At 38.5% G+C, this 15,452-nt stretch overlaps 2 protein-coding genes across 2 annotated transcripts; both read left to right on the top strand.

Annotated features, from left to right (window-relative positions):
* Positions 1-7,513: 7,513 nt before the first annotated feature.
* On the top strand, positions 7,514-10,079 carry LOC117447224 (adenosine receptor A1-like). Its single transcript, XM_034083904.2, has 2 exons — positions 7,514-7,869; positions 9,404-10,079. Exons 1-2 carry the CDS (start codon positions 7,514-7,516, stop codon positions 10,041-10,043), a joined length of 996 nt encoding a protein of 331 aa, XP_033939795.1. The 3' UTR covers positions 10,044-10,079.
* Positions 10,080-13,300: 3,221 nt separating this feature from the next.
* rplp2 (ribosomal protein, large P2) lies at positions 13,301-15,259 on the top strand. Its single transcript, XM_034083350.2, has 5 exons — positions 13,301-13,410; positions 14,438-14,561; positions 14,665-14,713; positions 14,802-14,900; positions 15,132-15,259. The coding sequence occupies exons 2-5, from the start codon at positions 14,439-14,441 to the stop codon at positions 15,206-15,208; spliced, it is 348 nt and encodes a 115-aa protein (XP_033939241.1). The 5' UTR covers positions 13,301-13,410; position 14,438; the 3' UTR covers positions 15,209-15,259.
* Positions 15,260-15,452: the final 193 nt, after the last annotated feature.

Raw genomic sequence — 15,452 nt, 5'->3', positions numbered from 1 at the left:
GGGCAGTGATGTTACAGGTGGAGGAGCAAAACTGCAAGACTGCAAACTCACAAGACAGAGAAATCAAAGTTTGTTCTCCAGAGAAGAGGTTGATTTCACTTCAATTTTTTCATATTTTCTAAAGATGTGGAAATGGCACAAAAAAAAACTTGAGAGCTGTAACCAAGACAACTGTAAGAACATGAGTAGAGAGCCACCAAGGTTATTCAAGTCCCTCTCTTACTCCATTTTGCCAACCAAAACTTCCAGGTACATGACGGGACACCTTGCTTGTTTTTGTTGTTTGCGCTCCTCTGGCTGGGTGCTGGCAGGTGGAGGCAGTGCATGACATTAAGGATGTTGGGAGATGGCCCTGTGGGCCATCTAAGCTAATTTACAGATGGTGCTGAGCCCAATAGAGATTGCCCTGAAAAATGCGCAAGGTCGAAATGACGCACGAAGGGTTTTGGGGGCCTCCCCCTAGAACATTTAGATTTTTGCAGGTCTTAGATGCTGTCTGGTGCATTCTCTAGACTGAATTATAAGATGAACCACCACAATATTATAATGTACAATTTCAATTTTATTCTTCATTTCACTTGTTTGTTTGTTCTTGTTTGCTCGCTTGCATGCCCTGCATAACTATAAGAAACACTTAAGTTGTTGGTCAAGACACTTTCCATCTGATGAAGGCAAATGCCTTCCCAGATGTAAAAAAAGTAGAAAACATTACATTCAGTTATAACTGCCAAAACAAACATTATTTACACTATTATGGCCCCTGTTAAAAATGTTTGTAATGTTATCTACTGTAAATTGGTCGAACGAATGCCTCCTCATCCGGAAGCTGACCGAGCAGCAGTCGAGAGGAGCCGAGCGCATCCGCGAAGCACACAACATGGCGACGTCAGAGTTCCCGTTAGCCCGCAAATCTAAATCTCTTCGGTCAAAATCATTTCCCTTTAGCGCAATACACTTGTGCCACTTATGTGACAGACAAGAATAGTATGTGACAGACAAGAATAGTCAATTATAATGTCTAACATTAAAGAGAAAGAGATGTCCTGTATGGGTTGATTGTGCGTTTATCTGTTGGTAATGCCTCGGGGTTCCGGTGGGCATGTAAAGAAATGTGTAATGCTGCGCTATACTTTGTGGCCTCACCCGGTTGCATAGCGACACTTATTGTTTAGGTGTCTTTTAATAAGCAGGTATTCATATCATTAGCTAGAACTAGCTGGATCTGATCGATATGGACATAAACGCGAGTGAAGTCTAATCTGACGGGAGAGAGAGATCAGCTGCTGCTGACGAGTCGAGACTCGACACGCAGCTCTGCATAACCACATGCAGCGGTGAGCGGAACAAAACACACACTTCAGGTTAGAATATAACACGTAGCTATTTTAATTACCTCTCAAACTACCTAAACTAGTTATAGATATGTTTAGTTTTACTGTCGGCTCACTCATTACTGACTGCGGTCAAGCCAGCCTCCACTTGGGAAAACACAGTCAAGCCAGCCCGCACGTGATATTGGGGTGCGCGAATATTAGAAGCATAAAATCCCAGCGCTTACTCGGTCAATAACAAAAGCACCTATAAAAACAAACCAAACATATTAAATTAAGAAATATGTACTATATAATGTGATCAATAATTATTTAAAACAAACTACGTATAACTACCACGAGTAAATGTAAAATGTAAGGAGTTTCAAAATAAAAGTCCTTTGAAATCTCATATTGAAATCCCATATATGAGCTATCAGCCCTGTGTTTAGATAAGAATAAAACGAAATCTCTCCCTGATCCAAGACTCATCTCACTGCAGGGTGATAGAAGGACACCCCATCTACTCATCCAGAAAAAATCAGGACATTCTGATGTTGAGTTTCAAAATGGATGGATGGATGGGGAAATTGGGTTGTCACAGCAGCATGGACTCATTGTACAGAATCAAAATAATCTTTAAATAGAAGAAAAAAAAGAAATAGAATAAATCTGAGCTTCTATAGGCTAAGACTGTCGGGGGACGCATTGCTTCTTCCTTTATCAGAATGTCCTGATTTTTTCTGGGTGAGTAGAGATTTCGTTGTATTCTTATCTAAACACAGGGCTGATAGCTCATATATGGGATTTCAAAGGTCTTTTATTTTGAAACTCCACATCAGAATGCCCTGATTTTTTCTGGGTGAGTAGATGGGCTGTCCTTCTATCACCCTGCAGTGAGATGAGTCTTGCATCAGGGAGAGATTTCGTTGTATTCTTATCTAAACACAGGGCTGATAGCTCATATATGGGATTTCAAAGGTCTTTTATTTTGAAACTCCACATCAGAATGTCCTGATTTTTTCTGGGTGAGTAGATGGGCTTTCCTTCTATCACCCTGCAGTGGGGTGAGTCTTGGATCAGGGAGAGACTTCGTTTTATTCTTATCTAAACACAGGGCTGATAGCTCATATATGGGATTTCAAAGGTCTTTTATTTTGAAACTCCACATCAGAATGTCCTGATTTTTTCTGGGTGAGTAGATGGGCTGTCCTTCTATCACCCTGCAGTGAGATGAGTCTTGGATCAGGGAGAGATTTCGTTTTATTCTTATCTAAACACAGGGCTGATAGCTCATATATGGGATTTCAAAGGTCTTTTATTTTGAAACTCCACATCAGAATGTCCTGATTTTTTCTGGGTGAGTAGATGGGGTGTCCTTCTATCACCCTGCAGTGAGATGCGTCTTGGATCAGGGAGAGATTTCGTTTTATTCTTATCTAAACACAGGGCTGATAGCTCATATATGGGATAACCTGAACCTCTGGACTTGAGTCCGGACCTGAACCTGAATGTGAGTCCAGGTACGCAGCACTACCTGTAGTGTAGACGGGCCGTTAGACATTAGAATTGACTATTCTTGTCTGTCACATACTCTTTTATCTGTCACATAAATGGCGCAAGTTGCGCAACTGATGCGGTATTTCGCTAAACGGAAATTATTTTGAACGGACACTTAGATTTGCCGGTCTTCAGCATATTTTACCGGTCGTAGTCCGGTAATTACCGGCTAACGGGAACTCTGAACGGTGTTACTATTTACTTTAGAATTAGCTGTTAGATGGAGAACATTAACAGGGAGAAATGTCTTCTGTTTAATATAGAGAGAGTATATGCTTTTCTTTCTCTAGTACATGTAGTACAACAACATGTTGAATCCTGGTCACCGTATCTGTAACATCATGAGGGTCTCGAGAAAGATGCAGCTTGCATTGGCCTCGGCCCACTGATTTATTTAATAAGTACTCACATCAGGGTCTGCAGTGTCTCTCATGCTGTAGCCTATATAGATTTTTATTTGGCAGCCAGCAGAAAAACTGTTCTGTTTCTATTTTTGTATTCAATGTTTCACAAGTGTGTGTTTGGTTGTGCATTGGAAAGTGATGCATGCTGGATTAATATTGAGGGATTCATACTGATCGTTGAAACGTTTGCAGCATGGAAAATTGAAATGTGATACATGATACTTGCTGATGTGGTAATGCAACATAATAGACATCATTTTAAAAGGGGCCCGGTTATGCTCATTGTCAGTTCATATTTATATTTAGTGCCTGTACTGTACATGTTTCCAAGCTTTAATGTTCAAAAAGCTCTTTATTTTTCTCATACCGCCTGTGCTGCAGCACCTCTTTTCACCCTCTGTCTGAAACCAGAGCTCAGTCTGCTCTGATTGGTTGGCTCTGATCATGTACAATGTGTTGAAACACTAGCCAATAGAAGCGCAAGTGTTACATAGTGATGTCACCATGTTACAAAGCCAAACAAAGGACTCCAATGGAGACAGCAGAGACAATGCACAGTAATGAATACTTAAAACACTCAAATGTGTCAAGCGTAACAGTGCCAGATTTAGATTTTTACATGCACAACAACCTATACAGGTAAGGGAAAACCCCCCAAAAGCTTTAAAGGGCCCTTTAAGGGATTCATCACTTTGTCACACCAGTGTTCTTGGTTAGTGCTTCATAGTCACATGACATATTCCTCATTCTTTGCTAACAAAAGGGGGAAAAACATCAACAGGAGTGTGTGTCATGCAAGCCCGCAGCCTCATGAGAATTATATATAATTATGGGGTGTTATCATATGCCGTTTCCATGGAAACGCATCCCTCGCCATAAAAGACAATGTCGCTATAACTCCTATGAAAATGTTCAAAAAGTGCTCAAACTTCACGTGTGCTAACAGTCCAGCCGTGAAGACATCTACTGGACAGTTTTGAGATTTCTTCAATTACCGTTGCCATGGCAACACAATGCTCACCATGAAACACGGTTTTCTCATAACTTCAGTGAAAATGCTCCAAACGGCCCAAAGCTTCACAGGTTTGGTAACGATACAGCCATCAACGCATCTAGAGTGTTATGGGATGTCATCAAATGCCGTTGGCATGGCGGCAGATCATTCGCCATCAAATTAGTTCAAAAGTTTGCAGTTCAAATATTCTGCTGCTTTTCCAAGCCTTTTTAGTTTATTTTCTTCTCTCATCACACATTCAAGCCCCCAGTGTTCATGTATCATTTAAATCTAAATTCTTCACTTTCTTCTTATACATTACATTTCAGCATAGCAGTTTAGCGTCAGCTTTTCAGCATAAAGCATTCCCACTAGCAATTTATTCAGGAATTGCATTCTCGAGTTCTCTTCTGTTCAACATGTTGGATTGTGTATTGTGTCTAGTCAGGGTCCTTTTTATTTGTACGTTACTTTGGAAGAACAAATGTGATGCAATTAATAAGCTTCATTTGAACTGAAGTCACACAAAACGTCATATTTAATTAAACAAATTATTTTCTTGTCACTAAAGCATTGACTAGGCTATTCATCGTCCTTAAATGCAGGCATTAAGTTACATGTTCATGTTTTACAGCCATAATAAGTTGGTTTCACAAGTGCAATGAATTAATTTCACGTACAGTACGCCGCTCTTTAATACAACTTTGATGTTAGCTAGTCTACACATAATTGAGCATATCGAATTTAAATTAACCTTTCTCTAACTTACAAAGATGACCTTATTTTACCAACCTCATACAGACCCCTTTTGTTCTACAGTATTATCTCTCTTAATATATACCACTTCTCTATTAGGTTTTAACTTGGATTCTACGATTAGCATTGTTAGCGCATATGGAGTTGATTTACATATAATATTAAAAACCACTGCCTGATTCTTTTTTTTATTGATTCAAACACTAATACCATTTCTGAAACTCCTGAGGTTGACCAATTAACAGGGCCGTCCCTGGCCAACTTGGGGCCCCAAGCGACATTATGAGATGAGGCCCCCTGCGCAATGTGTGGCCCCATGCAGCCTGCATGATCGGCCTGTAGGGAGGGACGGCCCTGCCAATTAATATAGACACAAACAGAGACAGAGACTAGAATAATGATGTCAAAGTGAAATTAATTCAGCATTTAGCTGGGCTGCTCTGTGAGGACTTTGGGAATAATTTGGTTAATTGGAACCGGTAACAGGAGCTTTAATGTCATGTAATCTCTGTGGAACATGTGCAAGCGGATCCCTGCAAAACCATAATCAAATTCATTACTTCTCTTTATAGATATTGATGTTTTTGTTTGGTACAACAAAGGGGAGTCTTCTGTAGAGGAATACCAGTGGAATATATCATTATGTATGGTTACCAATTATGTCATATGTCTAATGTTTTTTTTCATTAAAATGTGTAGTGATATGATAATGTTACTTATAAATCACATCAATTATTGGGGGTACTCAAATAGTATATTATTGTTACTAGAATTTCTCATATATAACCACACTATATAATAAGCTTTACAGTACTGAATCAATCTGAGGAAGACCTAAATGAATATGTTGGAAGATACTGCAGTGTTTTTGACATTTACAGTTATTGCATATCCGTAAGTGTTAATGCTTTCCTCTTAAACTAATGAAGGCATATAGGACGACAGAGGCTTAATAAAACTGATTTATTGTCAGCTCATGGACACTACATGGACCAGAGCCTGAGAACATATAGGCAATGTCCTATAACACAACATCCTGACTCATCTCTTCTTTTATATCAAAAAACAAGTTAAGTAAGTGACCGGACTGACTATATTTATAGGCAGACACTGAATTTGCTTCCTTAAGCAACTGAAGACCATCTCATTGATTGCTTGCTCAGTGATAGTTCTGCCAAAGGCTTTTCTCGAACAGAAAATTAGATTTAGTATTTTTTTTAAAAACTGATTTGGATCTTATTCAGTTTACCCTGCAGAGTACAAGTTATAGAAAAGATTGGAAATTAAAAAAATAAAACACCACTTAACTGTGGACATTAAAACAGAATAAATATCCATAAATAATTTGTAAATGTAAAGTTCTTTGCAGCTTTTGTACAGAATTATTGAGAACAACAAAGAGTTACTAATGAAATATGATTTACAAATATAGTTGATGGATTAAATGAGGATTAAGCATATCACAATAACTGCAAATAACATCATGTATCTCTCTTTTTTATGTTGCAGAATTCAAATGCAACATGTATGACCATATTTTAGGTCCACACAAAGAAAGGAAGAATCTTCAGATCTACTAAAAAAGATTTTAACAATAGGAATAATACATTATAAAAACAGCAATACAATAATCATATAATTTGCTTGCATTATTGCCCTCAATAAAAACGAGAAGATCATTTCCTTTAAAAGAAAAAAAGAAGGAAAGAAAAAGAAAAAAGAAGGGAATTCACATTTTAGGAAGGATTCTTGCTCTTTATTTTCTTTCTTGACAAAAGCAAGGCACAAACATTATGGATAAGGATCCCTTAGGTGTGATCAATAGAGAATGGTAACGAGGATGAGCAGGACATGTTATATTTATAAATTCAACTTGTCAGTGCCCTCAGATTTCAAAACTGTAATTTTGACTTTGTTTTAAAGCATCTCTTTGGCAATGCACTTTCATCCACCTACTTCCATGCTGATATGGATGAATTTGTATTAAGATAAAGCTCTAATGCACATCAATCTTCAGTTGAGAGCTTGTCATTATTAACACCCTTATCAAAATGCATCCTGACAGTGATTATGTAATGGCCCACAGTACCGCTCATAAACCACACACACGCACAAACACTTAATGTGAGCAAAACTATTGCTGCAGGGTGCTGCGGAAAGCAAAGTCCCTCCCCTTGATTTTATGACCAGTTTTTCGCAGACCAGTGAGAGAGTGACTAAGAGAAAGAAGGATGTAGAAGAGTAGTGATGCACTGGTATCCAGTCCTGAGCAAAGCTTGAACAACATGCTGAGGATTAAACATCCAACATCCCTTTAGGAGCACAAGGGCCATTCGTTGTGTAATTTTGGCAAAGAGAAAAGTACACTTCTTTCTCAGAAGGAGCATAATGGGAGTTGTTTTTTTATCTGAAAGAACCCAAAGTGGAGTCAAGAACTTTCATTAGCCAATCACTATCTGAGTAAAGGTAAAGGTTTGTAAAGAGTAGAAATGTCTTCTTCTCCTGGTATCAAGCGTCGGGAGCATGTGGACATGATGTACATCTCCATTGAGACAGCTATTGCCCTGGCCTCTGTGGTGGGCAATGTGCTGGTGGTGCTGGCTGTGTGTGTGAACCGGGCTCTCCGCAACACCACCTTCTGCTTCATTGTGTCTCTGGCCGTGGCTGATATTGCAGTAGGAGTTCTGGTCATCCCTCTGGCTATCATCATTAGCCTGGGATTTAACACTCAGTTTTACACCTGCCTCTTCCTGTCCTGCCTGCTGCTGATCATCACCCAGAGCTCTATCCTTTCCCTGCTGGCCATCGCCATCGACCGATATCTGCGAGTCAAGATTCCCACCAGGTGAGGAACTGTTGTATTTTATCTTTATGGTTATTTAAGGAAAGGTAAGTAACATTAATCAATGTCACACAACACAGCATTTCTAGTCCAAGGTCATTTGCAATACATAATGGGCAACTGTGGTTCAGTGGATAGTGTGCTGGACTTCGAATCAGGGGGTAGCAAGTTCGAGTCCCACTGCAGTCAACATGTCGTTGTGTCCCTGGGCAAGACACTTCTCCCAAATTGCTCCTGTGGGGGTTGCACACAGTACTTTGGATAAAAGCGTCTAACAAATGACATGTAATAATAATAATACATAACATTCAACAACAAATAAACAATAGGCAGATACATTTCAACACAAAACACATAACTAGAAAACACAAGACTCAAACAAATACAATAAAGCAGCACAAAACTATGCACTTGGTCATTTAGGGCTGAACATTATTACAGTCAGGATTTAGTTTGAGTTCTGTAAGTAATGAATTTTGCATGTTAATCCTACAAAAACAAAAATCAGTTTGTTAAATGAGGAATAACACAATTCCTGTTCCACGTGTTACTAAGCCTGAAGCACTGAGGTAACTGAGCACCAAGGGATCCTGGTAACTAGCCATTGACAGATTAAACCAAATGTAACAATATCTTGGTGAAATGTAATATAATCTGCATGCTTTCTAAAGTTTCTTTACCATATAAGAGACTTGGTTTATGTAGATGTTGCTTGTTACAGAACTTTGCACAAGTAAAGATTATCAGCCAAAAAAATCCATTTGTTTTTCTCAGGATTTATAGTCAGATTAATAGAAAATAGAGATTAGTTTGGCCTGGTTGTGATGGATGAAGGATATGGTGACGACACAGTTTAGAGCAGTATTACAATATCAAGTACACACTGTTTACAGTAAACACAATAAAATATTTATAACTGAGACCAAAAGGAAGCGGATGTCTGCATAATCCCTAACTGGATATGATTGTGTATTTGACGTAAGTGCTATTTATTCTCAGACCGAAATTTAATTGGATACCACATTATACAGCTTCCCATACAAGTATAATCAAATCAAGTACATCCTTATTTATATACAAAATTGTCTTATATCATACCAAAACCAACATGTGGGTGACCATCAGTGAATAACTTTCTCAAACAGGAAAACCCTCATTTTTCTGATCCTCCTTGTTTTTCCCCTTTAACCAACAGATAATGTACAGTATGTGCTTTAAAGAGTCAAGGAGTTGGTCTTCAGTGTCAATGTCTGACATGGCACAATATATATTGTTGTCTGCATCATTGGGGCAAATTGATGGGCCAGACACCAGAAGCTTTTAAGCAAATGAAAATGTTCCTGTCTGCCTAAATAACGTACACAGGGACTTTGGCAGTTGCCCATACTTTTTGTTTATCAGTCGAATCCTGATGTCAGAAGCTGGCACTTGAGAAAAATGCTTCTGAACAATAATGTATAGACTGGCATTTGTTCAAAGAACCGGTAGCACAGTGTGCATTAAAGTGATTAAAAACTCCATTTGTTTTCCTTCTCAGGTACACCACCATAGTGACGCAGAGGAGGGCATGTGTGGCAGTCTGTCTGTGTTGGATCCTCTCCTTCCTCACTGGATTGGTTCCAATGCTTGGATGGAATAACCTCGATAATCTCGAAGGAAACCTCACCAGTTCCAGCGAAATAGTCTGTGAATTCACCGCTGTCATGAGGATGGACTACATGGTGTACTTCAATTTCTTTGGCTGGGTTGTGGTTCCTCTGTCCATAATGATCGCTCTGTATGCGGAGATCTTTAGGGTGATCCGGCGACAGCTCAACCGGCGCGCTGAAGCCACGTGTGATGCAGAGAGGTACTTTCGGAAGGAGCTGAAACTGGCCAAATCTCTGGCCTTGGTGGTGTTCCTCTTCGCTGTGTGTTGGCTGCCAATACACATCATGAACTGCATTGACTTCTTCTGCCCTGAGTGTAGCATACCCAAGTTTGCCATGTATGTGGGCATTTTCATGTCCCATGTGAACTCAGCACTCAACCCAATGGTTTATGCGTTCAGGATAAAGGTGTTCCGTCTCACGCTGATCAAGATCACTCGCCACTGCATGTTATGTAAACCCTCAGAGCCCACCCCGTGCCCCACCAGCACACCTACCCTGACTGAGAAGGTGGATGTAAAAATGTAACAAAGAACAAGGGATGTGCAAAATGAACAAACAAATCTTGTTGAAGTAATTTGGCCGGCCTGTACCAGGTAACAGTGGTCATGAGTCCCCGAGTTTTCCCAACTGCTGCTCACTCATGCGGGCTGTCGGATAATGGTGCAGTCGCTCATGTCTAAACTGATGATAACTCTCAATGCATTGAAGAGAAGTCTTATGGGACGGTCAGCACTAGCTGTCAAATGTGCATGTGTTATTGAAAAACTTTCGCCATATTATGCAAAAAAAGTCAAACTTGAAAGATTTGATACATTGACATGTATCAACTTAATGGAACCGATAATGTGAAAAGGGTCAACCCATCGCTACAAAGAACTACAGCCCTCCTTTGTAGATGGCAGTAAGATGGTGCCCCGATGGCACTCATGAGATAATTGATATTTGGAATGTTGAGTCGTGGGACAAGTTCATATCTGGCCCATTTGTATCTCTTTGACACAAATAGATTTTAAGAAAAGTAAGCCTCATCAAGTTGCATTATTTTGTTTTTATTTAAGGCCTCCTTATTTGATTCATATTGAATTGTACTATATATTGTTAACAGGATAAGTGATGCAAACATACATTTAATGTTCAACACATCTTTTTCTAAATTCACCAGAATAAACAAGCATGCCATTTTCATTTATAATACTAATGTTACTGTTCTTATTTCGCATGTACAACTATTTAAATGTTATATGTAAATTGTTTAAATATTTTAAACAAGAGTCTGCAGCAACTTTGGGGCTGTATTTGAGCAAAATGGTTATTTGAGGTAAATACTAACTCAAGGATCAATTCTAGCATCTAGAATGCTAATTATCCATAAAGTTACAAAACCAAATGGCGCAATTTAATAGTATAGTATAATAGTAATATGTAATCAATCCAGCCATTACTCTTTGTCACAGGATGCATCTCTTCAGCTAATTCAGTTAGTTTGAGCCATTTTTCAATAGTCGTGGCAAGGTGTTGAAAAGGCTCTGAAGTATGTGAGCAAATTACCAAGAGAGCTTTATGCTGTGGTGATTTATTCCAACTGTAAAGCTAAAGCTTCAGCTAAAGCTGCACCAGTTCTGCTTTGTCATCAGTTTGACTTCCCCCTGGATCCCTTCCGTGCCACACTGAACAGAACCTAAAGCATAAGAAAAAAAATGTCTAAACTTGTTTAGAATATGCAAGTTTAAGTTTTTAATTCGATATGTGCATTTGATGTGCCTATTGCATGTTATTGTTTTTCCCATTTTTGTGTTAATTCACTACTCTGGTATGCTTGGTCCATTTGTAAATGACACTTTCCTCGTAAACCCTCACTCTCTATCTGTCTGTCTCAGTGTGTCCCTCACAAACATATCAATACGTTTTTTACCATCTGTCACCTTCATCCTCGATGAGGGATTTAAAACTGCTGAGTGTGTTCTAATCCCCAGCCCTCTTCTTAGTGAGGGAGGTGCTGCATCACCAGCCTGGCATTAACCATCTAGCACCACACACTCCTGTGGCCCTGCAAGGTGCTGAAGGGGCATGAGCATGGTCTAACTGACTGTGAAGACAAAAAGCCAAGAGGTTCAATTTTGTGTGCGCATCTTATTTTGCTCCTAAACTAATCATCTTTGAGGTAAGACCATTCACATTCATCTTAAAAAAAACCAAAAAAACATCAGTACTTGGGTATGCTAAATGTATTTCCTTAAACGTTATCATATCAATTTTCTCAGACAACTAAAGAAAACTTGAATATTCCGGCACGAAAACCACATTAAAATGGCTGATGCTGATGCAGCAGACGGTGCCCATGAGGACCCTGAGGCTCCGGTGGAAGAGCTGGATGGCGAACATGAAGCTTTGCTACACTTTGGTATATACTCTGAAGCTCAGAGCTCCATACCTTGGGAGCAGAAGACCTTTAGACAAAAGGCAAACTTTCATATGGACCGCATCTTCCTCGGATTCTTGGTCATTTTTTTCCTTGTGTTCCTGGGAGAGTTTGTCTATAAAATGTGGTATGTGACAAATGTGAAAGCGATTGCAGAGTTTGTGTCAGATTGCTTGGTCTTTCTGTTCAACTGGCTCTTTACCCAGACAAGACAGGAGGAGTTGTTTGAATTGTAGGTTGTGAAAAAAGAGAAACCAATTATATGTATTATCTTATGTGTGTTTTCTAAATAACAAATGGCCAGTAAAGAGTTATAGCTAACCGTCCTAACCAGAGATACAGCAATGTAACGATTTCTGGACTATGTTTTTTGATGGATCTACGGAAATAAATAATGTATGCAAATAACCAGATCCTTGTTCTGTCATATACTGTTCTGCTTTTGTTGATCAAGTTAGGATTCTGTTCTGGCTAAAGCCATTGCAACATGCAATATAAATGCATCTTTTATTGTACTCTTAAAATATTTTTTGTCATTGTAAATTAAGTATCAGAGTAGATCATTTACTTAACTTGTTGTGTATTACCTCCCCAATTATTCAATAATATCCATTTATACCAACCACAACATTATCATGCTACATATAAATACATTACTAGGCCTAATAATAATAATCTAAAAATATAATAAAACACTCTGAAAGAAGAAAAAGAAACTGTGTTGATGCATTATGGGTTATTTTAAAATAGGTTACATTTTACCGGGAATATACTTCTGCATTACGCAAAACTGATAATACAGGATTGTTATACACAAGAAAAACAATTAAGCCACAAAGAATAAACAAAGGTTTGGGACATAGAAAAATCGAGAAGAAACAGAAAATCATACAAACTACATATACTCCAACATACTTCCAGTGGTGGACTGTACATCTACGCATCTACGCATGTACTAGTACTTAAGCATTTCAGGTAACCTACTTTACTCAACTTAATTGTTTTATTTTCATGCATCTTACTTTTACTATTTTAGTATATTTAAGAGGAAACTGTTGCACTTATTATTAGTGAATCACCTGAATACTTTCTGAACTACTGGACACTTGGTAGTATTCTGTTTTCATATAGCCTACTGTATTTAATGGAGATGATCTTAAAGCATTACTTATAGAACATAATAAAAGCACTGCATCATGATAATGTTTAACATCACTTTAATAAGCCATTATTTAATATAGGGATATAAAGTGTTAACATTTTGTTGATTAAATACTAACATAGCGTAGGCAGCAGGCTACAGTAGTGTGCATTCACTTGTGTATTCTAATCATGGATTCTAATACTGACTCCGTCACTCCAGCGGACCAATCAAATCGACGCATTTTCACTCCTCTCAAATCCCGGCCCTTCCTCTTCCCCTCTTCTGGATTCTCTGGCGTGACCGACGTTTCGTGTCTGTTAAGACTTAAAGTAAGTCAACATGTGAATAACTTAAACAGTAAATGTCGATTAGATACTGTATATTATTTCTAATGGTACATGTATTCGACTATTGCTTTTTGTTTCTGAAAGATGTGGCGCAGTAGATAAATATTGTTGTCAAAAATGGAGGACAGTGAGAGACGCTGGTCCGCCATGCTGTCCCTATTAGCTTTAACTTAAATGCATCACCGCCAAACATGGTGACACTTCTGAAGAAGAAAGGACAGCTCAAATGTGTAAAATGCTATCTTACCACTGGCCTGTGATTCTTGATTTGCTGTGACTGTGTGTTGGAGGTCTAAGCATAGTTTCAATGTTCGCTAAAGCTTATAGCTAAGCTAACGTCAAACTGAGCTCCTCCCAAACATATTCATCAGATATAAATAACGTTCCACATTCAGAAAATGTATATTATTCAGGAGGAACAACTCATATTATATTCCCGAGTAATGTGTTCTTAAGGTTTTACTCAAGGTACGTACACCACGACGTCGCAATAGTTAGTTAAAAATAACCCTGCTGCGTGGAAAGCATGCATATCAGCTTCCTAGTATTGATTACAAGCAATGCTGCAACAGTGGGCTTTATCAGTAATAACATTCCTGCAAAATACACGTGGGCCCCTTTTCATACTAGTTCAGTTATTATTAAGCGCATGATTATGGTCGCTGGTCGTATATTAGACCACAATAAGAGAAGATAAATGAATATTCAATTCGATTACATTTGTCAACAGAGTATAACAAATCGTTTATGTATATCATTGCTTTAATTAACTTCACACAATGATTTTAAAATGTCAAATATTTGTTTCAAATTTCACATCACAAATAACTAGAGTCCAAGTTGACATATTTACAATCCTTTTTTTGATCCAATGAAATGTCTAACTCAAAGATAATTTGAGACGGGAACAAACAGGAAATAAGGATTGAGACCCCAAAGTTGTATACCTTGAAAGTGTGCATATAAATTGTCAACCCATCATCTTATAATAACTTTTCTTTCAATATAGAATGCGTTACGTGGCCGCTTACCTCCTGGCTGTGCTCGGTGGAAACACCAGCCCCTCTGCAAAGGACATCAAGGCCATCTTGGGCAGCGTAGGAATCGAGGCCGATGACGACCGTTTAAACAAAGTATGCCATTTAACAGCTTTACATTATGCAATCTTAAAACTGTTGAGCTTTATTTTCCTGAATATGCTCTGTGGCTAAAGTTGAGTCTTATTTTTCTCTGCAGGTCATCAGCGAGTTGAATGGAAAAGACATCAACGAAGTCATGAACTCAGGTCAGCCCTTCTAGAAAACATGCATTGAAGATGTTAAGATGTTTTTAAAGGAAGATGGCTAACATTTGTTTCTACCTTTTTTCCACAGGCCTCTCTAAGTTAACCTCCGTACCAACAGGTGGTGCTGTGGCGGCTCCTGCTGCCGCCGCTGCTGCTGCTGTTGGGGCTGGGGCTGCACCTGCTGCTGGTGTGTATACTACTCAATATTAACTTTAATTTATAAATAGATGTTTTCAGTTTCTGTAGAATTGTTTTAAATTGTATTTTCATATCAAATAATTAACTGCCCTTGCAAATGAATCACATTGTGATGGCATCTAGAAGTCCTAAAGTTGATTATTGAACAAAAGTGCTGTTAAATATTGTAATTGATATTTGTCTGTAGTAGTGATTGTTGTCTTTTATGTCTCGTTTCCAGCGGAAGAGAAAAAGGAGGAGAAGAAAGAGGAATCGGAAGAGTCAGATGAAGACATGGGCTTCGGACTCTTCGATTAATCTGCATTCTATCTCTAAAAAGCAATAAAAAAGTAAAAGGTTTACACTCAACATATTGTCTTTCTGTCATTTTCAATTACTTTAAAGTGACTTTCGCCAACTGTGCACTCGTTATTATTCCCAAAGTATTACCATTAGGAGTTGGAAATAAAATGCCTGGCTTTAAAGGCTTGAAGTTATTTTTGTTGTCAGCTAAAAATAGTCCAGACTGAGTAACCTGCCATCATTAAGCAACCCAGAGTCT

Source organism: Pseudochaenichthys georgianus, chromosome 5, assembly GCF_902827115.2.
Source record: "Pseudochaenichthys georgianus chromosome 5, fPseGeo1.2, whole genome shotgun sequence".
Lineage (NCBI taxonomy): Eukaryota > Metazoa > Chordata > Actinopteri > Perciformes > Channichthyidae > Pseudochaenichthys > Pseudochaenichthys georgianus.
This window is presented reverse-complemented; position numbering and strand designations above follow the sequence as displayed.

Coding starts and splice junctions, on each gene's coding strand:
- rplp2 (XM_034083350.2), top strand. CDS start 14,439: ATGCGTTACGTGGCCGCTTACCTCCTGGCTGTGCTCGGTGGAAACACC. Junction 14,714..14,801: donor CAACGAAGTCATGAACTCAG/GTCAGCCCTTCT, acceptor TTTTTTCCACAG/GCCTCTCTAAGTTAACCTCC. Junction 14,901..15,131: donor TGGGGCTGCACCTGCTGCTG/GTGTGTATACTA, acceptor TCTCGTTTCCAG/CGGAAGAGAAAAAGGAGGAG.
- LOC117447224 (XM_034083904.2), top strand. CDS start 7,514: ATGTCTTCTTCTCCTGGTATCAAGCGTCGGGAGCATGTGGACATGATG. Junction 7,870..9,403: donor CGAGTCAAGATTCCCACCAG/GTGAGGAACTGT, acceptor TTTCCTTCTCAG/GTACACCACCATAGTGACGC.